At 37.5% G+C, this 27,203-nt stretch overlaps 1 protein-coding gene across 7 annotated transcripts in view; it reads left to right on the forward strand.

Annotated features, from left to right (window-relative positions):
• The window catches only part of DGKI (diacylglycerol kinase iota), a 216,543-nt gene that overhangs the window by 111,193 nt on the left and 78,147 nt on the right, over positions 1–27,203 (forward strand). For all 7 annotated transcript variants that reach the window (XM_048930903.1, XM_048930912.1, XM_048930928.1 and 4 more), the window contains 10 exons: positions 156–238; positions 2,378–2,438; positions 5,870–5,983; positions 6,584–6,721; positions 7,880–7,958; positions 11,630–11,685; positions 12,552–12,614; positions 12,837–12,910; positions 14,369–14,480; positions 17,004–17,203. In XM_048930903.1, the coding sequence (XP_048786860.1) occupies positions 156–238; positions 2,378–2,438; positions 5,870–5,983; positions 6,584–6,721; positions 7,880–7,958; positions 11,630–11,685; positions 12,552–12,614; positions 12,837–12,910; positions 14,369–14,480; positions 17,004–17,203 (980 nt within the window). The remainder of the gene's footprint in view (positions 1–155; positions 239–2,377; positions 2,439–5,869; positions 5,984–6,583; positions 6,722–7,879; positions 7,959–11,629; positions 11,686–12,551; positions 12,615–12,836; positions 12,911–14,368; positions 14,481–17,003; positions 17,204–27,203) is intronic.

Consider the following 27,203-nt stretch of genomic DNA (forward strand, 5'->3'; position numbering starts at 1 on the left):
TGGCTGCAACCCTTTTTATTTTGATTTTTTTCTTGGCTTGTGTTTGCATTATAAAGCATAAAGGGAAGAAAAGCAGTCCAAATATGAACACTGTTATTTTTAATAATCGTTATGCTATTCATAATTTCCCTTTTTCGATTTTTCTCTTTTCCCAGGGCACCAAGGTTCTCCAAATGTTTATGTGGTATTTGAATCCACGCCAGGTCTTTGATCTCTCTCAGGAAGGGCCAAAAGATGCGTAAGTTTTCAGGCACTCAGCTCTGTTTTTGTATTAGGATTGCAGAGAAACATCTAGCTTGGATAGGTTGGTAGACTAATCATTTTGATAGGTTTGGGTTTTCAAAGATCCAAATTGTGATACAGAATCAAAGTTTTAGCATATAGATAAGCCTATGTAAATGCCTCTGCATGTTCAGATAAGATCTTAAGCACGTGTATAGAGAAGAGCAGGCTTGGGCAGCAGCTTTGGATACCTACTGGGGATGTTGCTGAAAAGACAGTTTGACCCTTTACAGCAGCATGGCAAGAGGAGCAAGAAATAGTGGGCAAAATGTCCAAAGAGACAGTAGAAATGAGAGAAGTTCTGAATAGATGTAAAAAAACTTTTTTTATAAAAAAAGATGTAAATAAATACATCTAAATAGGTGTAAAACTTTTTCACTCTAGGACAGTTACCCATTAGATTGGATTCTCTTTGTATGTGGAGATTTTTGAGCCCTGGCTTGATGAAACCCTGAGAAATGTGGTCTGGTCTCAGCACTGAATCTGCTTTGATCTGGAGTTGAGATAGAAATCTTTTGAGATTTATGGTATTCTGAGTGATGCATATTCCTGAGATAAGCAGTTCATGTAAAGTAAGATGGGAATGGGTTCTATGCTCTCTATGAATACATAGATCAAATCATAGAATCATAGAATCACAAGGTTGGAAATGACCTATAAGATCATCTAGTCTGACCGTCTCCTCGTCACCACTGCCACCACTAGCACTAAACTAAATAGACATATGAAAGGTATGGCTGCTTTCAGATATAATCTTTTACATTTGCTAAGGAGCACCCTCTATTGGTCAGAATTTTTTTCGTTTGTTTCTTTTATTATGTGACTGTGCGGAGGACTCACAGCAAGTGATGTAAGCAGAGAAAAAGAAAATAATAGGCCATTCTTAGGTATAGAATCACATTATAGGAAAACAGTGACTGAAAGCTATTACATAGGTGATCAGATTTGCATAATCAAAACAAGGAGTTCATTGAAGAGTACCTTATGCCTAAATCTCAGTAGAGCCCATGGACTGCAGATCCTACAGTGCTTGACCATTCCCGGGTGGCTGATCTTTAATGGAGTGAAGCTACCTTTAGATTTCCATGTGTGCCTGCAGCATGCAGCTATCTTTGCATGCTGAGTAATGGACGCTCATTAACTAGGCAGTTATTGCAGGGTGAGTGCTTCCTGAAGGAGAGAGAACCTGCCTTTAGAGGGATGATTCTCACTGCTAAGAGTAAAGAAACTTTGCTTCTGTGGTATTTGAGGTAGGGATATTTGCTTTACTTAATTGTCTGCTCAGTGCTCCTTTGACATTAGTACAGAAAGATGGTAATCATTTAAAGTCAAATGTTTACCTGTATAAGTATGGTCCAAGTATTTTCTATTCATGCTTCTAGAGCACCCAAACATGTTTTTCCTACTGAAACACCCGCTACTCTCCTAATGATGTATAGAAACTTAAAAGTAAATGGACGGTTTTCAGAGCTGTGTAACAGATTGAAGGTTGAATTAGATCCTTGGTAAACCAGGTCTCAGTATGGAAATGTATCTCCTCCACTGGGAGATGTCTTATGCCTCTCTTTCATGCAACTGATGGAACAGGCATTTTTTTGGCTCTGCTGTTTGTATCTTAGATCAGATATCCAGAGAGTTTTGTTAGGTGTTACTGCCTTCTGTGGTATTAAAAAAATACAAGTTTGTATTTTTTGTTGAAGGAGCTGTCTTGCTCCACACACTTCAGAAACAATGGTTCAGAAACAATGATGAGAAACACTTCATTTGGTTTAAAGCTTCAGTGTTTACGTTTGTTTGCCTTAGGATAAGAGGAAAATAGAAGACTTTGCCATCTCCAGAGAAAGAATGAGAATCTGGCTTTTCAGGTTACATGTTCCCATGTTGAACAGACAAAACATTTCTCAGGAGGGGCTGTCTAACTGTTAAGGAAAGCTCCATTTCTTTTTTTAAATTTTCCTCCTCCATCCTGCATTAATAGTAATGAATATTCTAGAGAGAAATAAATGATAGTTAAACTGTCACTTGCATATTAACTACCTTCATTGCTGTACTGACTTTTTCAAAATTATTTTTTGCTTTTCCCTCCCCTGGCCAGGCTGGAGCTGTACAGAAAAGTGCCAAACCTGCGGATCCTGGCCTGTGGTGGGGATGGAACGGTAGGTGACTGGTGCCTGGCAGCCCTCTGGTCATTGCCAAGAGTTGAAATTGCTCACTACATAGGTTTCTCACTTTGTGATGCCTATAGAACCTGATAACCTACCTTATTCTTAAGAAATCTTTTTATTTTTCTTTTCTATGTGGATTGGCCTGCTTATTGATGGGACCGTATTCTTACGTGCTAATGTCCTAGATCCTATCTGCTTTACGCATAGATTTAGTATAGCTTAAAAAATAAAGACAAGCATTGTCGGCCTCCTCTTACTATTTTTCACAGATCTGAGGGTCTAGCAGGTTAAATCAGCGCCTGGGGGTCATTTAATCTTAATTTCTACTCCTCTCTGCTATTGTCTCCACTATGCCTGAGTACAGTCAAATATCAAATGTCTCTAGTTTCCTCACCCTCTTTACAAATCCACTGTGAGGAAGCTGTCATGCTACTTGCCTGTGTTGTGACTGATCTCCAGATTCAGTACTTTCTTTACAATTGAATTGGAGAAGGGAGTAGTGTCAGATCTTCAGAAGACTTGGACACCTTCAGATGGAGGCAGGCTCTACAGTTTGGGGCTTGGAGGCCAAGAGTGAATGAATTACAACTGCTTTGCTCTTGCCTGTTCTTAAGAGTACAATAATTCTCACCCTATACCACTGAGTGCTGAAACAGTTACAAAGCTGACCTTTAGACTCCATGTAGCTCAGTTCCCCAAACATTCTTTTGGTAATACTTGCAACTATAGTAGCTGCAAGGTGCAATGGCTGGCCAGGATGTATAGAAGTACGTAGTCATCACACTACGAGGCTTTTATTTATTTTTAAATTATTATTATTATTATTTTTTAAGTGAGCTGAACACACTCTCAGCTCCTATCTGCTTTTGTGAGCACTTCTGAAACTCTGGATGTAGAGGTCATTAATACTGGTGCTTTCCCCTGCAAGACAAAAGAAACAACATGATCTGATTACCATCTTGCTGGTACCTGGGGCAATAAATATTACTCTTATGGAATTTGGAACAATCCTTGAGAAACTTGTGAGGTATTACTTCAGCAAAAAAATAGATGTTTTCAAAAAAACATCAAAAAAGAGATGTTTTCAATCTATTTCTGGAAATGTTTGAAGCTTCTGTCTGAGGAAGCCAATATTTTCCTAGGAGAAAGATCTTCATTATAAAAATGTTAAAATAGAAATAAATGCAAGCACATTGAGCCCTAGCATCCTCTGTTTCTTTGTTTGCTGAGCAGTGAAAGCAACAGGGGGCAGCACCTTCTCATTGGTAAGAGCAGCACTTTACTATTACATTCGCTGCTGCTCAGTTTGAAGCAAATTAATATCTAGCTATTCCCAAAGCCATTACATCTAGAAATGAGAAATCTGACTCAAATGGACTTAGTGAATATTCAATGAGACCAGATGTTATCTTGCATTATTGAGGTGAGTCAGAACTGATTGCAACTTTTCCATCACTGCTGTTTGCTGTTACTTTTCTGGCTATAAGAAGAAAACTTTGTTTTCAAAGCAGTCAGGAGACTTCTTTTTTACAGGGAAATGACAGTCTTTATCATCCTTTACTGAAATAGCATCTTTGACTCTGTAAGGTTTAGAAATGACCTCAAAGAGCAGTTTTGCAAGTGTACATGAACAATTTGAGATTTTGATTAAAAACTTAAAAGCATTTACAAAACTGGTTGGTATTTGTAAGGCTACCTGCCCCATTAGCAAGCTAATGCACAAATGTATAGATTAAGTCAATGGCAAAGACAAAGGACTCTTTAACAAGTCTTGGCCATGTGGGAATTACTGGGACTCCTTTCCCTGTCTTCCTGTTCATAATACCAGAGGACTAGCTTTCAAAAATTAGATGATGACTTATCTCTGACAATCCCTTAAGGACTTTATTTAGTCATATCATAGGACCTATGAAGGGCTTAAATACCTTTGGTAACATTCAGGTTCATGAAAGTTTTTAGTTATTCACATCACTGTTAGACAATGATCTGTGATGTGAGATAACATCCCACAGACACTTGAATAACTGGACAATGAGTTATGATAAGTAACTGTTTAATAAATAATATTTATATAAAATTAATTTTTCCATGAAGAGACATGGGGAGAGACTTATTCTAGAATATCAGATATGGTGGTTGTTGGCTTTTTCTCATCCTCTATCAGACCACCGCCCTCTCCAGTACTTCAAATTCAAGCTGCAGTACCAAATACCTAGGTTTTGTTTTCTTGAAGCCCAGTTTCATTTCAGTTTGGGCTAAGAATCTATCTGAAATCACAGAAGTATTAGTTGAGAGTGGAAAAATCCTGTCCAGGTGGAATCTGTCATTCAGTTCTATGTCTTATTTAAAAACTCATAATATTAGTGAAGATACAATCTATGAACACTGACATCAGAAAAAAATAGACATTATTTTCTTATTTGTATGCTAATTTATATTTGTATTTCTAAAATAAATTATTCAAAACGCATGACATATTTTCATAGTTTTGTTTTTTTTTCAAGTTGAGAAATAATCTAATAGTGCTATTTTCTCATAGCAAGAGTTTCAGGCATATAAATTTTGAGAATATTTTCAGCAATACTCCTTTTCCTGTTGGAAAGTGCTTTTTAATACAAGTAAAATATTTTACATTAATTTGTTCCTATGTCAGATTGCTTTTGAAAAATTTTATGTGGTCTGGAGTAGAGAGAGAATGAGAGAGAGAGAGGAAGATCCAGCTCTCAATCAATCGCTTGTGGTGCAAAAGATCCATGTTCATTTTCCCAAAGCACAGTCTTCAGCCCTGAGTATTATAGTCTTTTATTCTAGCCCTGTATGTATAATTCTATATATCTGCTTTGCTCAGGGCATAACAATTCAGCTCTAAAGTGTCTCTTCTGGGTATTGGGAGACCTGTGGGTGTGTCTCTACTTGACTTGATCTGGACTCCGTGTTTCAGAACATGCTTTTCTAAAGTACCTCTTGCATCTTTTCCTCTTTAGTATAAGAGTGATTCAACATTTTAATCTTAAGCTGTCTGTATTATTCTCACCAATTTTTAATTTTTATTTTTAATTTTTTTTTTAAACTAATCTAAACACAGCATCTTTTTCAGAACAGTTTTTTAGGCAGAAACTTTTTCGCTCCTTTTCTTTGGGATCTTGGTGTGCTATTAACAATAGACAGAATTTGTGTCCTATTCCTGCTCTTTATACAGGAGCTCCATGAAGACTCTTCAGTTCTCTGGGAGGAAAAATCTCAGATGGGGCAACTGTAGAGTTTTTGTATATATTGTTTTTTCTTTTTCTAATTTATTTATTTCTTTATTTTTTGACTTGTTCTTTTCTACGATGGCAGTACAGTCAAAACATGCCTTTCTTCTCCATTCCTTCCCTTTTAATCTTCCTTACCAACAGTTTCTTGTTTTTCTGGTTTTATAGGTTGGCTGGATCCTCTCTATCCTAGATGAGCTGCAACTCACTCCCCAGCCTCCTGTGGCTGTCCTTCCACTTGGCACTGGGAATGACCTTGCCCGCACCCTCAACTGGGGTGGGGTAAGCACTGACTGGGGTTACTCTTACATGTGGGTCCTCAACTTGCTGCTCTGATTTAGTGGTGTAGTAGCATAAAACTTCTTTTTGGCTAAAATAGCTGACGGGGCTTTACCCAAGATCTGCTTCACATGGACACAACAGCTTATTACAGTTTCCAGTTTCATGTTTTGAATTATTAGTAATGTAAATGTTGTAATAAAAAAGTGCTGTATCTGTCTGGTATTTCGGGCCAAGTAGTGAGAATTATATGTGCACTTATAACTTAAGTATTTTTATTTTTATTAATTAATATTATTAGCTTTATTTCTCTGTAGTTTTAGTTGACTACAGCACTGGATTTATTTCATGAAAGGCAAATATGCTTTGAATTCCTCTCTTAGTCTTACCACACCTGTCTAAAACTTGTGTTCTTAAGTAATAGTTGATCTGACTGTTTCTTATATCAAAATCTAGCAATAATTTGGCATGTTCTTAAGAACATTTGATCTGCTGTTTTAGATCTGCATGAAAGGAAGGAGATTTTCCAGTTAATTGGTGAATGATTTGCTTTTCTTTGGCTATCCACGGCTGATACTTTGGTGACACTCATTCTGCTGCCAGGGTTACACAGATGAGCCTGTGTCCAAGATCTTGTGTCATGTAGAAGATGGGACCATTGTCCAGCTGGATCGATGGAATCTCCAGGTTGAGCGCAACCCAGATTTGCCACAGGATGAGCTGGAAGATGGGTCACGTAAGGTTAGAGCCTTTTTTTCCCTAGGGAAACTATGGTATAATTAAGAGCATTTTTGCTCCTCTCTCTTCCATGAGAGGTGTGAGTGCTGAAGCTCTAAAACCTTTTCAATTTCTTATTGCATCTTTTCCTATTATTCTCCAATGTGTCTGGGGGCACGTGAACCTTAGTATGTATTGGCATGTTATTTGTTGTTTGTAACTCAGACTTTGAGCATTTGTCTCAGTAACCAAATCCTGGTAAAAATCCATGGCATCTCATTGTTTTCCCTCCATTTAATCAAGGGTGGCAGAAGAAGGAACCCAGTGACCACTATTCATTCCTAAATTTGAGACACATCTAAAAATATACAGATAATTTAAATATTACTTAAGATTCTGCTGGTAAATACTAACTGTTCCCTTCTTTACAGCTAAGAATAATGTATCTTTGGATTTAACATCTTTGTGAGTCTCCATTAGTGAGATCATCTCTCTTGAGAGTTTAAGATTGGGAAAATCTGTGTGAAGGGATCACATATACACTGATAAGTCATAGGGCAGGTGATGTTGAATCTGTCACTGACATTTAAAAAAAAATATTATATTTCTATGCACCAATTTCCTCTTTTCAGTTAGAATTTCCAGCTTATTTATTGGATGCTACTCTTCTCTCTGTACAGCTCTGCTGGGCCAGTATAATGATGAAGAGGCCAGATGTGTGCTTTGCTATCTCATGCATCCTCAATAAAATTAGGGCTTCTTGTCTGGCACTTGCATTGCTCCTGGTTATATATTAAGCAAGAAAAACACAGCTTGAGTTTTATTCATCATGCTGAGCTTGAAGTGCCAAGCAATTAGGAAAACCTATATATTGACATGTTAAGTGGAGAAATGCTCTGGAAAATCTCAATGAGAAAGTAAATGAGGAACTTTATAATACGTTTGCAAAGATACTTCTATGATCATAAAGCTCAGTAAATGTGTTTGCATTCTTTATCTTTTGTATGGAGCATCTCCCACAAGCTATTACTAGCCTTCTTAGAAGAACAACTTCATACATACACTTCCCATTTTCTTTTTAGGCTTTCAGGAGGTGCCAAATTTAAAATAGTTAATTCCTGGTGGGGCACGGAATATTTAATCTGTGCTGCTTTTACATGTCTTTCTATTATCTAATTATAGCTTCCGCTCAATGTCTTCAATAATTACTTCAGCCTTGGGTTTGATGCACATGTTACACTGGAGTTCCACGAATCCAGAGGTAAGAGGAGTGTTTTACTTCCTTAGCCTTGGGTAATTATTTTATAAATTACGAATAGATTTGGATTTAATGCCCTTTTCTGAATTCTTATAATTCAGGAAGATTGCTAGAATACACAAACCACAAGTAGGAAGAAAGCAATTGTATCAGTTTTATAGTGAATTTCCAAGAGATTTGGTAATTTCAAAAAGAAAAAGAAAATACAAGAAAAAATGGAATCCACTGGAAGAAAAGAGCTAAAATGGGAGCTTTTCAAAGTTTTTGACCTTCTGAAGTGAAACCTGGTACAAACATAAAGGAGATTTACTGGCACAAGTGTCAGTGCAAGAGCAGAAAGAACAAATGTAATTCAGGTGCAAGTTTTCCCAACAGTGTGAAAGTGGAGGGAGGAGAAGATCTGTGAGGCTGTGAGAGAAGCAGAGTTGCAGAAGGATAACTGCGTTCTCAAACTGAATGGCTGTTTCCTATGGATGAATATAACATAATGTCATTGGACTTGGTACAGACCCAGAACGTATCTCTGGAAATGAAAGGCTTTAATGAAGTCCACAAACTGTCAGCAATTTGAGCTGTTGAAGCATCCTGCTTGTCCCCTTGCTGATGGCAGTTATACCACTCAACCCAAGTGTGACTTTGGAGTGATGTGAACTGTGAAGATTTGTGTGGTTTAGGCAAGCATGCCTGTGTAAACAGACCTTTTCCATTTGCTTGTGTTCACTTTTTGGTCATTTCAGCTTCATAAGAATGCTTTTCTTCTGAATGGCAGCCTCCCTTATCTTCATTTTCATATTATCAAAGTGTCATCGCAAAATGAAAAGATGGCACCTGAATGCCATATTAAATAAAGAGCAGAGTGCATGATGGAATGAGCTAATGCATATTTTATAACGTTTAAGACTGCTTCAAGCTTCAAGAATAATAACGAGGGGCCACAAAAGGGTGTAGAAATGAAATGATGACAGCTGTATGCATTTATTTTTTTATGAATGTATATTGCCATGCATTGCTAATGTGACTGTGAATATACTGTGCTTGGCTACTTTCTCACTTAATGGAGGCATTACTTAATAATGAAGTTATGGTACCCTATAAAGAATGAATATTATTCCAGAGATGCCAGTGTTTTAAAAATTTACATTGGTGAAAAAATACTTGGCAGTGCAAGCTGTCTGTCTTTGCATGGGTATGTGGCTAGGAGAGCTTTTTGTAGTATAAATGTCTGCTCTTAGAAGTCATTCTGCTGGTGTTTCCTATCAACTCAAATGCTAAAAGATACAAAGTCACTTTTCAATGTTTTAGGAGAGAAAAGCTTATATTTTTGTTGCTGATGCATGGGTTTTATTGTGTTTCATGTGGAATTAAGTAAAGCAGAACAGATAATGATATCTTCTACAACTGGTAAAAATCCAGATAAACTCTAGAAGATTTGAGCAAAACCTGTAGCACTAGCATGACCGTTGCACCTGACCCAGTAAGAGAACTAGTTGCATGTATGTAGTTTATGTGGGGCTATTAAAATCACACATTTTGTTCTTAATTAAAAAAAAAAAAAGAAGCATACAAAAAACATTCAGTGAACATTCTCTCTCCCCAACACCATAAAAAAACAGAAGTATTCTTTTAGACCCCCACGAAGGGAATCCAAAATAAATTAGATTGGTTTGAATTCTCACTGTATCAGGCCATTTATGCTGTGGAAATTGCTCAATTGTTATATTTTAACTAAACAGTAATTGCAGTGTCTCAGAGGAACCTCTGTGTGAATGTGGCCTTTTCCCTGGCAACCTCTGCACTTTTCTTGTGACTAATGAGATTGAGACTTGAGGGCTGGCTCCAAGCCCAGTGCATTTAGCTTTCCTTCAGGAAGCTTTCTTGGTAGAAAATCTTTCTAGAGGTCACAGTTTCCCCTTTCATAATGTTTATGCTCTGGTAGAGCAGGGAATATGCACTTTACTTTGTCTCTTGTTGATGTGAGCTTGAGAAGGTTGAGGATGGAGTGAGCCTTGGGTATGCAGTCAGTGATTTACTTCTACAATCAAAATTGCATTCTAGTCAAATTTAAGCTCTATTCCACATAGTAGAAAGAGTGTTTCCTCCCTACACCTGCTCATCTGCCATGTCAGATGTAGGAGCGGTTTGGTATCTTGAAAGACTGCTAAGTCTCTGACCACGGAAAGGCTTCTTCTTGCTTAGCTGATTCCAAACTGGGGCTTTTGTTCAGGTCAGTGTTTGTCACAAGATCCGTGTGGCAGCCAGCACCCTGGTGGCTTTTGCCATCAAGGATTTCCACATCACTGAACGTGAACCATGGGCACTTATTTGAGCCTTCAGGACTCACCCACTTTGTAGCATGGGGTTCTGAGACTTTCTGTGAAGAGCTGTCAGCTCAGTAAGTGAATAAAAGATGAGGTTTACTTAGCAATTAAATTAATAGTATTAAGAAAAGGTGACCCTGTATGTATGCTAGGCTCACCCATGCAGTGCAACAAAAGGGTGCTAAAAAAGGTGGGTAAACAATCACACAGAAAATGAAGTAGCTCATTCTTCTGAAGTGGAGCATTATATTGTGAGATGTAGTGACTTAAAACTAGACGAGTTGTTTCAAGTGGTTGTTTGAGAAGAAGTAATATGGAAGTGTTTACAACAGTGTGATGCTTTAGCCAGAAGAACTGGGCCAGTGCTTGGATGGTTTTGCTAGAGGATCACTGAGCAAGAATAGGTGATTCACTGTGCTATCAATGAATACAGTATCAGAAGGACCGTTTCTTAAATCTCTAGATGCTGCATACTAGGATAGCAGTCCCCATGGGGGCACAAAAATGATTTGTATTCTGAGAAACATTATGCTGGGAGATCAAAGGAACTCCATTTAGGTTATTGGAGAGAATATTAAGAGGTAATTTAATCACCACCCATAAGTATTTACTCAGGGAGAAGATATCTGATGGTTGAGGTCCTTTAAATCTAATGGACAGAGCAATATAATAAGATTTAATGGTTGGCAGTGGAAAACCAGAAATGCTCAAGATAAGAAAAATAAACCAACAAGCATTTATTTTAATGAGGAGAATAATTAAGTGTTGCATGGGCCTTACTACTGGACTATTAAAGTTCTGTGTCACTTTGAGTCTAATCAAAATGAAGCATCTCTCTAAATAGATTTTAAAATAACCTTTTATAGTTTACTGCTTGGATATTTGGGTAGAGATGTCAATTCCAGCCTACCTTCTAGATTTCCATTTTGTGATGCATCAGGATGTTTTTTCACCTTAATGCATACTTTGAAGCAGAACTAATGTTTAGTGAGTTTCTAATAACTCTTAAAGAAATATGATGTATGTTGGTGGAGTTGGAAGCCTCACAAATGGTATGGAGAAAAGTCGTCTGAGTGATGGTAAATAAACAAATTGTATTATTGTTACTTTTTTGCTCATATTTCCATCTCCTTTCATTATACAGGAAAGGGGAAGAATTGAATATCAGTGTTTGAAATCTGGTAGCAGATAATGGCACGGATGCAGGAACTAAAAAAAAAAAAAAAAAAAAGTGCTAATGTTCATATTTTTACTGAGTGATGTGTATAAAAGCTGTGTAGGAATGAATCTGAAGGTACAGTGGAATCTACTCAGTTTATTTGGGTGCTCATGTTTTTCCTTTGTGTCCTTCCACAGAAGCAAATCCAGAGAAATTCAACAGCCGATTTAGAAATAAAATGTTTTATGCAGGGGTGAGTTCATGTGATTCATTTTACAGAATGATGTGATGTTACTTGCTTGGATGTTTTACTATATCCCTTCTCTCTCACTTTCTCACACGAGGGGCTAATGCCGATTTATTTTGCCTGTTGCAATTTAAAATTCATGTGTCCTCTTTCTGGCAGTGACACACATAAGCCTGTTTGAGAATGCCAATTGTCTTATAGTGCTTCTTTAGACATAGCACTGATCACATTTTACTCCCCCTGCTTCTGGCTCACAAGACTCTCAGCGAAGAGTTCCAGCTTTTCCAGTATTTGGGCAGCACACTTGTACTGAGTTTCCTGGAGAAATGCTCCAAGTATTAGCCTGCATCTTTTTGGCTTTGAGGAGTTGTCTTGGATGTATGGTCATGGGTAGTAGAAGCCAGTGATCAGCTATTTGGAGTGACTTATTTCCATATTTTCATATGTGTTTATGCAAATAAAAGAATATGCTGTTTTATTCAGAAGAGATGTGTACAATACTTTATTTTAAAGTTCAGTTTAAGTAGACACACAAATTTGATAGCACATGGCATACTGTATGGCTTACCAGAGGATGACTTCCAGCATGCCCGTGTGCCTTCATGGCACATGACACACAGCAATAAATGTGAGCAAGAATTTGCATTTATACCATTGGGTTCCAAAGGACATAAACTCTCAAAAGGAGAAGTATAACTTTTAAAAATAATAGATATATATACGTAAGTCATATTTTCTGAAAGCAGGAAAGAATAGGTTTAACAAAAGGATAGCACTAGGTAATGAGCTGTCTGGTGAGATAAGAAATTTGGAAATTTCTTTGAAGAATTTGGAGGCAATGATGACCATTCATACTCTTGTTTCTGTTCTAGGCAGCCTTTTCAGACTTCTTGCAAAGAAGCTCAAGAGATTTATCCAAGCACGTTAAAGTTGTGGTAAGTATAGGAAATTGTGTTTTTGTATTGTGAAAAGAGGTGGGGAAAGGCAGAGAGAGTGAGGTGAGAGTTTAATGGCTCTGTTACTTTTCAGTTTTGAGCATGACATTTGCAACACATTCCAAGGAAAGTCTTGGGAAAGCTGTTACAAAGCAGCAACACTTCTCTTGTCTGTGGCTCCATTCAGCAATTTCTCTGTGCTCTGTCACTTTGGCTTTGTAGTGTGATGGTACAGACCTGACTCCAAAGATCCAGGAGCTGAAGTTCCAGTGTATAGTGTTTTTAAACATTCCCAGGTAAGCTCAAGATAGATGCTTGGAGAAAATAGAAAGTAATATTACCACTACTAATAGTAAAAAAAGAAAAACAAACCTGCAGGTTGTTCTAGGTTGGGTGGATGTGCAGGAAGTGTATTGCTACTGTGCTGCCTTCCTGAGAGCTAGCTGCTTATGATACTGCTAATTAGCAGCATGAAAAAGGATCAGAGCCTGGGATGCAGCAAAATTTTCCTTTGAAAAGGGTATCCAGTGATGCAGAGCTAGTAGAAAATATTGTTTTAACAAACATGCTTCCAGATGTTGTGCACCTAACCTGCAAACCAGACAGTAAACCAGGCACAGCTGCCTCGTTTTCTGCTTTACTAGAAACAGTGTGAGAAACAAAAATATCAGTATTTTTCAAGAAAATAACATAAATCCTGTTGAAAGAAATGTTCTTTTTCTCAATATAGTAGAAGATGTTCCAAATAGAAATATGTTTATATTTTAAAAAATTGTCTTCCTCCTGCTCTCTAGACTAGTGGTCCCCAAAATCCTTTGACTGTGTGCTTCTATTGGTAATTAAGAAAATTTTTTAGCATGAAAATGTGTATTTATTATCTATTTGTGTGTTAGTGTTCCAGTAGATTATACACTTTATAAAAGAGACAGAAATAGAAGTTAAAAGAGGATGTGAAAAAGATGAAATAGCACTACTTAAAATATAATTTTATTAATAGTGTGGAATATATTGTCTTCCTACACCACAATGGATTGTCTTCTGCACCCTGCTTTGGAGTCTACTGCATTAGACAGCCGACCTTTTTGTTCCACATGCAATCCCAAATACATGGGAGTCCTGCATTGCCTTCACAGCAAGCTTCTATTTTGTGTCTCCCTTCTTCTGTTACTCTTTAGATCTCTTTTACATCCACCCTTGAATGGTAGGAAAGGTAGACATAACAGCTGCATCTGTTCCTGTTCATTTCTCCCTGCCTTCTCAAGCTATGTAACCTTTTGCAATTCATATACCACCAGGGCTTATGAGTCAGCAGGGAGAGATGAAATGGAGATCTGAGGCTGTGTCTGCGGCCCTTTGCCTTCCTAGCAGAGGGGATAAGAAACTTTCACACAGGCAAATTGCAGGAGCCAGGGAAGCTCAGCAGCTGATCTGCAGAGTAGACCAAGGGGGGAGAAAAAAATGCTGCTGCTCTGTTACCTGTTTGGTATTTCTCCCATTTCCTTGCTTGTAGAGGAACCTGCCAAAAACCATGATGAATAAACTTGTGAGTGATGTACCAGCTTAGAAATTAGGGACCAGTTTCCCCTTTCTTCAGTCCTTGCCAATGTAACTATTAATTGTCCTTCAACTGAATCCTGAAACATTTGTTCAGGTTCCTATTGGAGGAGATCAGAACAGGCCAAGAGTCAGGCTAATAGTCAGGACCCATCAGGGAAAATTACTTTCTCAAAGCTTGCTTTCCAAATTTTCTGTAGGTATTGTGCTGGCACAATGCCCTGGGGAAACCCTGGAGATCACAGAGACTTTGAACCTCAGCGCCATGATGATGGCTACATTGAAGTCATTGGGTTTACCATGGCCTCACTGGTGAGTATACTGCAAGTGCTACCCTGCCTGAAGTTGTGACCAGACTCGGTGAAATTTGTCCACATTAATGTAAGAACAGCATAACTCTGTATTCAGCTGAAGCCGAAATATGCTCTGCTGTTAGGTTTTAAATGAAGGGATAAACTGTAGTTTTTAAATAAAGAAGTGATATTTAATAATAACAATATAATCTTTGCAAAGTATTACAAATTCACCCATAGCTAGCAATGCTTTGAAATGCTCTCAAATTAAACAGCAAGATTATGACAGTCAATCAAACAGTATGAAGACATGTTATTACTGTGGGAATGTTCTATGGTCAAATAATTAATGCTATTTCTTTTTAGCTTTTGTGTATTTCAATTAGTGACATTAAAATTCAATTTTTTTTTAATAATATTCACTACTGGAAGCATATGTCAAAGATTATATGAAATTATTTTCCCTATCATGTATTTCTTCTGTTAAAAATTAGCTGTTTTGACAAATGAAATAAATTTTTTTTTAATTTCAAAATTCTTGAAAATTTTTTGCTTTTGAAGGTTAGAGAAGGTGTACTTATCTAAATAGCATGCAGTCATTTACTGAGTGTATTTTCAGCTGTCTTGGAACAACAGAGAAATACAAAACTTGAAGGAAATGTATTGCAACTGTGTAGGTCATCAGGCTGTAGAAGTGACATGTAGCCTACCCTATTTTGAGGGATGGGGACTTAACATTCTTTGGAGGCAATGTCTGTGCAGTGAAACTGGGCAAAAGTGATTCTTAACCACTTAAATGGCTCTATTTGACTACCTGTACTTCTGTTCTAAAACCATTATTTTTTTCTTTTTCCTTTGGGATTAAAAAAGTATGTCAGTATTTTTTTGATTACCCTTCAAGTTGCACCAGGGGAGGTTCAGATTGGATGTTAGGAAATACTTCTTCCCTGAGAGAGTGATGAGGCACTGGAATGGGCTGCCCAGAGCAGTGGTAGAGTCACTGTCCTTGTAGGTGTTCAGGAAACATTCAAATGTTGCACTCAGGGACATGGTTTAGTAAGAAATATTGGTGATAGGTGGACGTTTGGAGTGGATGATCTTGGAGGTCTTTTCCAACCATGGTGATTATATGATTCTATGCTGAAGTTCCTACTCTTAAGTCATTTCTGCTCTCTTTTGTGTGGACTAGGTTAAAGCTAATACAAATAAGCCTATCTTCACTAACCTTGACTTTATTTGTTGTGTGATCTATTGCATTCATTTAATACCCCTGAAAATGGTGTTTCTTTCCTTAAAGATATATTTGGAGAAATAAAGTCAGTAAAAGGCCATCAGAATCAGCAGTTGTTTCTTTAGAAGTGGTTCAGAGTGTAGATTCTTTTATGGCCTCTCTTTTGATTGATCTAATGAAGTAGGGTATTAACCCACAGGTAGGAAAAATTCTATTAGCATTGTAGATCTTGTGGAAGGAACCTTTGCCACTTCACCTCCTGAAGATGTTAGATTTGATTTTTTTAAGAATTAGGGCCCTTTGAGCTGCTGTTTCTCTCTAGAGGAAGCTTAGTTCAGAACTGAGTATCTGTATACATGCATTGATTGTGATGCTGTGGATGTAACCCTTGAACGTGCAATTTTGACTTGCTCTTTACAGCTCTCAGATGCGCTTGGTCTCAGAGACCGAGAAAGAGCAGTAATTTATAATTATTAGTAGTCATATTATCATTTTTTTCCCAGTAATATGAGATGCAAAGAACAAGAGTAAGGTCTTCACTAGTATTTCAACTGTTCATTCAGATTTTTTTTTTTTTTTTGCATATTATAGCTAATAGTCACATTCCTACATTGCTAATTAATAAAAATACATTACTGTCCAAACATGTCTGCTTAAAACTTGAAGAATCTGACCATGCTCTCCTTGTTATATTTCGTTGGAATCTATTCTTGAACATGGTATTTAACTGGTTTTAACAAGATTCTTCTTGCTCTTTTCAGCCTGTCTGGTCTTGATGTTGAATTGCTATGTAAACTCTCATAACTGGGGATTTTAGATTTCTCTAATTCACATTAGGGACTATATTCTGTTCAGGAAGGGGTAATCATCTTTCTGTCTCTCAGATTTACTAAATTAGGGTTAATATTTAAAAGGTGAAAAAAAGTTGCATTATTGTTGGTGTAAAACAAACTAACAAAATATATCAAAACCTTTAAGAAGAAACACATTAGAGCATGTGTGTGTATACATATTTTGTGTTTGTTTGTAAAATATACTTGACATATAGAAATTGATGAGACATGATGCATATGATCAGGTAACTGTCCTATTTCATCTGCTTGTTGCCTACCAGTTTTCTTTGTGAAATGTTAAGTCCTGCTTTTCAATTTTTGAATGAAAGTACATCCACTGTCTCCACTGTCCTTGATGTGAATGCTTTACACACGTGATGCTAATACTCATTGTTGGCATCTTGTATTTTTTAAATTGCCTGAAATGTCTGTTTTGAGGTGTCTTTCTCCTTCCCTTTTAACTTCTTTTTCCCCCAAGGCTGCTCTCCAAGTGGGTGGTCATGGAGAGAGGCTGCACCAGTGCCGTGAGGTGACGCTTTTAACGTACAAGTCTATCCCCATGCAAGTGGATGGTGAACCTTGTCGGTTGGCTCCCTCACTCATTCGGATCTCCTTAAGGAACCAAGCCAACATGGTGCAGAAGAGCAAGAGGAGAACATCCATGCCTTTGTTGAATGAGTGAGTTGGATGCATGCATATCCTAATGCCAGGAGGCCTGTCTGAGGCAGCATATTCAGTCATGGAATTTGCATGTATTGAACTAGCAGTGCATTAAAAAAAAAAATAAATCACATATCCTGAACTTTCTTCCTACTGTACTGTAAATAATTTCCTGGCTTTCTTTTGTTCTTTTACCTTCTGGATTCCCTGCTGCCTTGCTTTTAGGAAGGCTTGTATCTTTTAGTTATTTATTTAGAGAGGTATGTGAAGGCTCAGTGTTGCGCCTCTTGGCTTATGTTGGCTCTGCACGTACATGGTAATAGCCCTTAAATTTCTTATGATTTGTTTTCTGAACTTTATCAGCCTGATTTTTAGTCTCCATTGAACACTCTAATAAACTGCCACAACCAAGAACTACTCAGGATATCTCGCAGTTTCAAGTGTGGGAACATGCTGCCTTGGACTCCTAAAGGAGAGGGGTCTGGAGGCATGGAAAGGGATATTTGTACTTTGTAGGGAATCGTTCTCCAGTACAGAAACCCCAAATAGAAAGTCCTGTCAGAGTTAGCTAAAACTGTAACTCTTCCTCTGGTTTCCATGCTCAATGGAAGGAGATTACACTACTGAAGATTGGATTGGTGGATTAGGGAAACAGTGATTAGGGAAAAGATAGGGGAATATAGTCAGAGAAGGAAAATGCATAGCATAAGATGGAGGTAGCACAAGCAGTGGAAAGGATGAACAAAGAAAAGCAAAAATAACAGGAAATGGGGAACATGTAAGGAAAACAAGACTGAAATAACTTTCTTTTTCATAGTTAAATCTTATTTTTAAGTATCAAGCAACGTTTTAATTTAATCTAAGAAAATGCTTATGAAATAAAATAATTAAGTTTATTTTTGTAGAGCTGTAATTCTCATATACAAGCTCTTTATTTTTGCTAAGATGAGGCATAGTAAGTGCCTTTGCTGTTTCCAAGTATTCAAGTGATGCAAAACAATCTGTCTGCTGTACAGACAGGTACTGCCTAAAAGCTTGAAGTTATCAAGTTATTGTAGCTCGTTCAAGCATCCAAGCATGCAGTGAAGATTTCACTTTTCTGGGGAGCTGAGTTTGGGTATTTTGCTGTTGCAGCTGTTACAGTGACAGGAAATAAGTGAAGCAGTGTTTTTGAAGAGAGGTAATGTCTTGCATTAGACTAATATAATTGGAAAAGTCAGCAAGGTCTCAGGCACACACCTCTTCAGGTATTTTAAAGGTTGTCTGTGTTTTCAGTCTTTGTCATGCAGTGAAAGACATTGCTTCTCTTCAAACTTTGTCTTCAGCCCTTAGAAGTGTCATGTCATCTTCTGTTTGTCAATCTGTTCATGTAATCAAAGCCTCCTTGGTTACTTCCAGCATCTTCCTATTCAGTTTAGCACATGGTGTTCTCTTTCAGAGACTAATGCTTTAAGCTTCAGTAGAGGCACATATCTGTAATGTACAATTGCTGTTTGTCAGGAAAATGCATAAGGCAAACTTATTGCTCTTGAGTAGTGAAGAATAGCAGACTATTGCCTGTGTGCAGTGATGCCTGATTTCATCCAGCCACCTCAGCTCCTTCATTTCTGAAATCTGGAATTCGGTAGAGGACAATCCTGAGGTATCTCTTCCTATGCTGATGGGAGCTAATGCAAATGTTTATATTTTGCTTTTTTAAAGAAAATTCCTGATACTTTGATCTGCTAATTTGATCTTATAAGCAGCATGGCTACGCTTGGTTTTTGATATCCAAATTTGAACAGTAGTAGAGAAATGCAGAGTCATAATGATGTCAGTAGTGAAGACGATATTCTTTCTGGTTTAACCTCATTTGAGCATGCTGCAATGTGTTTTGATGCTATCTGAGTCTTCTTATTTGATCAAGATATGTGTGCACACCTGTGTTTTGGAAAAATACAGATGATCTGGTAACTACTATAATTTCAGCTTCCTGCGTTGGAAATAATGTGTATATATCTATATATGTGTGAATGTACATTTCTAACAAGTGTCAAAGGGGAATGAGAGAGGAATTGAATATTCTATTGTGACAAAAAGTAAATGGAATGTTAAAGGTTAAACTCCAGGAGGCATTTAATATTTTATGAAGTTAATTCACTATGATGCAGATTTGTAGTATTTCACAAGAGAATGCTTTTGATTAAATGTGTATTTATACTTCTTAACTCTCAGTCCATTGAAGATTTCCAGAAATTCTTATACTTTATATATATATATATACACACACACATATATATATATATACATACATTTCTTCTTAAGATTGTCACCTGAATGTTAGATGTTTGAGGCTGGTGAGTAGGTCTGGTGCTACCTCTGCAATTGTTGGAGAACTGTTCCTGAGCAACTTGCAAGAAAAGTGCTTTTAAAATTATCTTCTGTCACAGTAACTCAGAGCTGTTACTGCCAGCCTTGATGTGTTGATAGGAGAACAGTGGGAATGTTCTTTGAAATTTTATCTAGTCCAATGTAATAAGTGGAAAACTATTTTATTTTTTAGAATTTTTACACTGTGATTCTGTTTTCTTATCCTATTCTTATTTGTTCTGGGAGTTTTGAAGAGAAGGGATTTGGAAAGGGTAGTGAGCTTGTTGTTTGTTTTGTGGATGCCTTTTAATTTCTGGGGAATAACAGTATTTTAAATTGAAGAACCCATATTTAGTGCAGATGAGAGGCAACAGAAACTCCAAACTTCTGTCACTTGTGAGCTTTAGAAAAATGATTCTTTTCTGACTGTCAGACTTGCCCATCTTCCTGACTCTAGTCGTTCTCTTTCAAAACATGTAGATAATTCTAGAGAGGACACTTGTATATGGGGAAGAAATGAGTTAAAGCTTGTTTGTTTGACCTGCTTTTTTTTTTTTTTTTTTTTTTTTCTCTCTGTTTTCCCACTATTGTGCTTTTATACCTAATAATTGCACAGACATTGCCTTATGTTTCTACACAAATCTTCAAGGTTGAAATTTCTTCCTGCTGAGGGATTTTTATCTCTTAATTTGACTTTCTCAAGGTGTAGGGGAAAGTTTAGCAGAATTTTAGAAAAGGTAAAAGTTCTTAGTTTTTTAAAATAATTAAATAAAACATTGACCATGCAATCAAATTAAGGAAGAGATCTTCTGCTGTGGAGTTACTTGAACTGAAGGAGCATCCGTTTCCTGTAGTAAGCTATCAGGGAACAAGTCAACATGCTGTGCCAAATTTTGTCTGAACTGAGGAAACCATTGGCAAATGTATTTAGTTAAATAATTTTTCTTCATAGAATGCTTCTTCTAGTTTGTTTCTAATGGAGGCTGTTAAAAGGCTGGCATAATCTCTTTCTCATCCCACGATGCATTAAGTCTACAATAGAGATAAGTAACAAACCAGTAAAGTGTTTCAATCGAGAAGCAATTTTCAAAGTCCAAGGAATATTAACAATGAGGTGATACTGTTGACATTTAGTTGTGGATTGAAACAAGGCAGATAGTTGGACTGTGGAAAAAAAGGCAGATTTATTTGGTTGTTTTTCCCCGTTGGCTGCAAAATGTACCAGTGAAAACAAATCTTTCTGCAGTGACATTAGCAGACCCTTCCCCTTTCCCTTTTCCTTCCCTTCTTCCCCTCCCCTTCCCCTCCCCCTTGCCCTTCACTTTGTAAATTATATTCCTAATCTCCTTCCCTTTAAAGATTTGGCAGCTAAATTCCAATTCCCGAATCTCCTTTATTGATCATGGTTAATATGCGAAAGAGAGAACATGAAAGCTTGATCAAGCCAAGAATGTAGTGTTGTGGTATAAAAGCAAAATATTTCTGGAATTAAAAGAGAAACTGTGGTGTGATTTTCCAGGAATAATTTTCTGATTAGAAACTACAATTCAATATTGCAGTCAGTAGGTTTTAGTTAATGATCACTGTACAAACCCCCAAAAGATGGCTTTTAGTTTGAGTTCAGGAAGAATGGAAGAAACAGTCTTTGTGATATAAAAAAGAGAAGAGGGAAGAGTTTATCGATAAAACAGTGTTTCATTCACTTAAAGGAAACAAAGGGATTATTTAAATAAAAATACTAAGAGTCGGTCTTGGGAGACTATAAAAAATGCATGTTTCCCTAAAGTACATGAAGGAGGGATGGAGACAGCAGTTTTCCATTGTGGATACAAAATCTCTAGTAAGGGTATTTTTCTTTCTTAAAATTAACTGAAGTTGACCAAACTTTGCAGACAATTCTATCCATTCAGATTTTGACTTTGTTTGGAGACAACTGCATTTATTCAGATCTTGGCTTTGATGTTTGTTTGCATTTCTGGACGTGCTTCCAGTCTGCTGCCTTGAATTTTTCAGTGCCTGTGGAACACATATCCTGGGGCTCCCAGTCTTTGTATAGCTGTTTACCTAGCTTGTCATTTGTCCTCCTCGCTCTTGTTTTCAGAAAGCTTTGAAGTGTCATGTAGAAATATTGTTCTCCATTTGCATGTCTTCTGTTGCTCTTGGCTTCCTAGTGTGACCTTGGAGCTCTGCATGTATTTTCATTCAACTTTCATGTGACACATTCCTTTTGTTTCTGTTTAAATGTTGTATGTCTCTCTTTCTTCTCTTCCACTTTCTTCCCAATCTTTTTTTCTCTCTCTCTCTACCTCTATCTCTCTCTCTCTTTTTCTCCCCCCCTCTCCCCTGCTTTTTTCCTTGTCTGTCCACACTGTGTGCTGCCTTTCTCTTGGCCACTCATTTCCCACTGCCTATAGTATCCATAAAGTGCAGTCTGCTGACCTGAGGAGAGTCTCAGCTCCCCCCGATTCCTTCACTGTGTGAGTATCTGGCTTTTTTCTACCTTTAAGGTTCTGTAATTTTCTGCTGTTCTCCTATGTGTTTTTCAGCCAGGAGACAAGACAGTAAAACAGTAAAATCCAGTTACAAAAGAGTGACAGCATGCCAGATGTGGGGCAGCGGCTTCACCTGTAAAGATGCCAATACACAGTACATAAGCTGGATGACCAGGGCAGGTCTGGTGATTCTGACCATGACAAACCAAGAGTACAATTTGACATACAAGTCCTTAGGACCACTCCTGAAAACAGTTTAGATAAAGAGGCTTTTTTCCTTATGCTTAAAGAAAAAAAAAAAATCACAGTATGAACAAACTCGGTCATAAAACATCTCCAAATAAAAACGATCAAAACAGAAAACTAGCACCCCAAAGGAGTGGCATGGTATTGGCTGGAGCTGCATTCAAGATGGAGGTGCCCCACCATGGTATTAATTTGATTGCTAGTAACTCTCGTCTAGTAACCTGCTTAGATAGGAGCTACGTTATCCAAGAGACTAATATTTAAAATCCAATTGTTGTGAACAGATTTATACACTTATGAGAAAGAAGCAGCAACATATTTACTGATATAAAGCAGTGATTTAACACAGATTAATTGTAAGTAAGGGTGACTTAACAAGATTTTCATCCAGGCAGCGCTCCCACTAAATCATGAGTGGATACCTTGACTTACTAAATTCCTTGAATTAAAGATGTAATGAGCCTAGTCTCAGACCTGGTCAATAGTTTATGTCGAAAGGATTATACGTGCACAGTCAATCTAATTTATAAACTTAGCAAAGCAAACAAAGCTTAGCAAACAGTACTGAGGATCTCTTGGTGTCAAGGGATCTCTGAAGCCAGTGTAACCTTAAGAAGTGTCCCTACTCAAGGAGATGTCCTGTCATGCAGACTGCTGTCTTGCAGGATTGTTCAATGGGCTCTTGGGCCGCTCACTTCTTTTGGGATGGGATGATTGATTCATAGTCATATTTGCATACTGATTGCAGATGGTAGTTTCCTCCAGTTTTGGCATCAGTTGGACATTCTTCCAAATTTGACTTGATTTGGACATTGACCAGCACTGCGAACGCATAGTTCAAATTTGCTCTTGAGTATTATTCTTTAATGCTTCCCATGAATCCACATTGAGCTGGATGCAGCCATCATGATCAGTCGTATCCATCATGACTGCCACAGATGGTTAACTGCTTAAGTCAGATGCAGCCATCACAGTCACCACTAGCTGTTATCACCTGATATCAGAGTCGTGGAAAATAATGGCCAGGTTAAAAGTGGGAAGCATACAGTTGCAGTGGTGAATTGGCCACTTACTTGTAAAACTGTATGTGAGTATCTTCTATTTCATCCCCTTTATAGAAATGCGATATTATGAAAAATTCTATGTTCATAGTTAAGAAGTAAAATGAAATTAACAGCTTAATATATCAACTCAAGAAATATAATTTGGCTTCAAAAATACTTTTTGACTGTTTGGTCCAAAAAAATGCCCCAAAATGTTTTGCTTTGTGTTGGCATTCCTCTTGTCTTGCTTTACTGGTCTTTTCAAACAGGATTATCAAAGTAATGAATCGGAGATACATGACCAAAAATAGCAAATTCCAGAGCTAATAGTCCAGATATTCAGAGCAGAAACTTGATTTCAAGCATGATTCTTATTTCATGATATAAGAAAATCAATGGTATGTGTAAAAACAGAACCAACCAATGCTTTTCTGTTCTGAAAATAGAGCAGTTGTAATAGACAAAATATAAATGTTCAACAAGCCAAAGATTTTGGGGGAAAATTGATTGAATACTTATAAAAAGAGAAATTTTCATCAGTACCTAAAGGTTCTGGTAGATAACTAGTTAACCATGAGCCAGTAACGTGTCCTCCTGGTGAAAAAAGCTAATAGTATCCTGAGCTGTGGTTAGGAGGAGGCCACATCTTGAGTGCTGGCTTCAGTCCTGGCCTCCTCAGTCCAAGGAACATGGAACTGCTGGAGAGAATCCAACTAAGGCTGATGAAGGTACTTAAGGGATGAAGGAACCTTGAGGAAAGATGGAGAGCTGGGACTCATCAGGCTGAAGAAGGGAAAGCTTGAGGGTGGGGATTTGTGCTGATGTAAAGATGTGAAAAAGGTGAAACCAGGCTCTTTTCAGTGGTATCTAGTGAGATGACAAGAGACAGTGGGTCCAAACTGAAACTTAGGAGATGCTATCTGAACATACAGGGAAGTGTGAACATAAGGGAGAGTGTTTGTACTGTGGTGGTGACTGGACTATGGCATAGGCTGCCATTCACTTAAGGTACTCAAAAGCTGTTGGACATGGTCTTGGGCTAGTGCCTCTGATTGTCCCTCACTGAGCAAAAAAAGATGGACAAGATGATTTCCAGCGGTCCCAGTCCCATCCAGCATTAACCATTATGCGATTCCATCAAATTTTAGAAAGCTGTAAGTTCCTCCTTGTTATTTTGCAAATAAGGAAAGATTTCCAAATCAGTGTGCCTTCCCCGTGTATCATATTTGCTGTACTCTGCTGTGGTACAAAAACTAATTCAAAAAACTTCTCTCATATTGATTTAGTATCCTAAGCAAGCCTCTGCAAAACCTTTGAGATAAGTTTTATTGCTTACACAGAACATTAAGCATGCCATGGGTCTGGGACAGGGAGAATTGTCTCCAAGTTGAGGGATATCCCTTGGGAGATGACCTCCAAGTTTTGATAAAGTTTTTCTGAATGCCTTATTTGATAACAATTGTCAGAATAAAGCAGGCAGAGAGATTCATGAGTCCCAAACTAATTTATAAGTCAAAGATACTCTGTATCTTAACATCTGTAAAAATAGATTAAACATGCTGCTACACTGTGGCTGTCAATTAATGTGTCTGGCAAATTAAAATAAGAACCCATGAGGTATTAAGTAAATTTGATTTGGGTTGTGATGGCTTTGAGATTCAAATGTTCCTTTTCTTGTTGAGCAATATGTGAGCCTGAGCTACATTTTGTACTGAACAGCATGGAATATTCTTTGGTGTCCCAGTGATAGATACAGCTTCTATTAGATAAATTCCACATTTTCTACAGCAGTGTATGCATGGGGATCTGGGGCAGCCAAAATCATTTGGCACATATCGTCTTTGTTGCAGAGACAGTGAAACTATAGTGTGATCTGTTTCAAATGTTTGCAGAGGGGCGCACAAGAACGTACAAGTGTTGCATTTTTAATCAAGTCCTTTCAAAACAAAGGGAGACTTCCATTTCCCAGCTGTGTTTATTAGAAATAAGAAGGATGTCTGTAGGATAGTACATTCGCTTTTTTTTTTCTTTTTCTTTTTGATTGCAAAATCTTTGTAAATGGAAATACAAATATTGCCTTATCTGTAAAGGGATTCAACTCTTCAATAGAGTTGACAGAGTGATGATCACAGCAGGATGCACACATAGTATCTGTATGCATGGCATACAGGCTCTATGAATAGCAAAAGGATAAAAGGAAAAGATTTTTGTATTTAGAGATCCCGATGTTTTGGGTTGAAAGAACTGTCTGACTGAGGGAATGAGGCAAAACGGGAGAATGTGTTACAGAGCAAGCTATTCTCCAAATGCATAAATAAGAATGAAAGTGTTTGTATACATTTTCCATTTTTTTCTGTTAAAGAAATTATTAGAAATTGAGTTTCCTGTTTGGCAGGTGAGCTCCTTCACTGGGATAGTTGCTGGCAGAGAATCCATGGTGCTTGGGAATGCAAAACACGAGAGGAGTAGAGCTTGCCTGGTGATAGAGAAGGAAAATGAAGGACAGGATTCTCTCTGGCACTTGGGCTTGTGTTTTAAATGTATGGGTGGGCCCAGCTTTTATACAGCAAAACACGTGCACTTTTACAAGGTGAAAAAAAAGAGTGAAAGGCTAAGCACCGCTGGGTTAACCTGACCTATCTCAACAAACAGAAGGGAAAAAGCTACAGTGTTTCTGCAGTGGAGCTTGTGGGTGTGCTTGTTAGGTGTCCATCAGAAGAAAGTGGATTATTTTGGTCTATTGAAGAAATACTTATGTTTTAAGCAGATAAAAGCTGTCAAAAGCACATTTATTTTTAATGTATAATTTGCAAGATTTTCCAATGAGATCTCAAAAGTAAGAGATCTTTTTCTCCTCTGGTTGTTGTGTTCCATTTTCCAATTGTTCTAAACACTGGAACATTCAATTAGTTTTGCATTTTTATTTCTTCATTAGGAGATAGGTAATTCATTAATCTGTCACTGCAAACGTGCCTCAGAGGAGTGTGATATTCTCTAAAGTTTTATTTTTGCAAGGGAAGGGCAGGAGGAGATTTTAGCTTCCTTTGCTGTTTGCCTCATCATATTAAAATCTGTACGTGGGTAGTTTGATGAGGAATGTATTCTGGAAGACCTATCAGAAATTTGTCAGAAATTTGTAAGAATTGTTGGACCATTTTTATTATCATCATCATTATTTCCTTCCTTCATGCAGACACAAAGAATAAGAAATGTATCACAGAGTTTATAAATAATTATATGGAGATTGAGGCATATATAGTTTAAAAGTTTATCGTTGCAGTATTATCAGCTTGGTGGCATAGCAGTGCTACCTGCCTGCTACGCAGGAGCACCAAGAGCAAGACCTAGACTTCCTCTGCCTGTTTTCTCTTTCCTAAGAGCATGTTCTTTAAGAATGCAGCTGTGCTCCAAGTTGGCTGACATTGTCTTGCCAGTTGCTGCAAGATCTATTGGGGTGAGAGGAAAAAATCATAGTTATGGGAAAAGTGGAGTGGGTTTTCTTGTTGAATGGAAGTAGATGAGGTTCTGTTGATAATCTCAGAATTAGGTATGTGCTACTACTTCTGTGAGTTTGAACCATAAGTGCTGGAAAAGGTTGTGTTGATTTTATTTATTTATTTTCTACAGCTAAGATGTAGGAAGGAAACAAATGCATATTTTTTCTCCAGTAAGCAGTTTTCAGCAAGGATGGGGTGGTTGTGTGTGCATGTTAAAAATGAGTTCGCCTTATGAACAGTTTATTCAGGATGATGTAAAATTTCTATTTTACTTTTTTTACTTTTTTTTTTTTATTTCTATTTTATAGACCTATTTCTATACAACAACTGGTTCCATAGCACGAATATCTTCTCACAGAGAGGAGGCTTTTAAACATACAAAAGCTATTTT

Source organism: Lagopus muta, chromosome 1, assembly GCF_023343835.1.
Source record: "Lagopus muta isolate bLagMut1 chromosome 1, bLagMut1 primary, whole genome shotgun sequence".
Lineage (NCBI taxonomy): Eukaryota > Metazoa > Chordata > Aves > Galliformes > Phasianidae > Lagopus > Lagopus muta.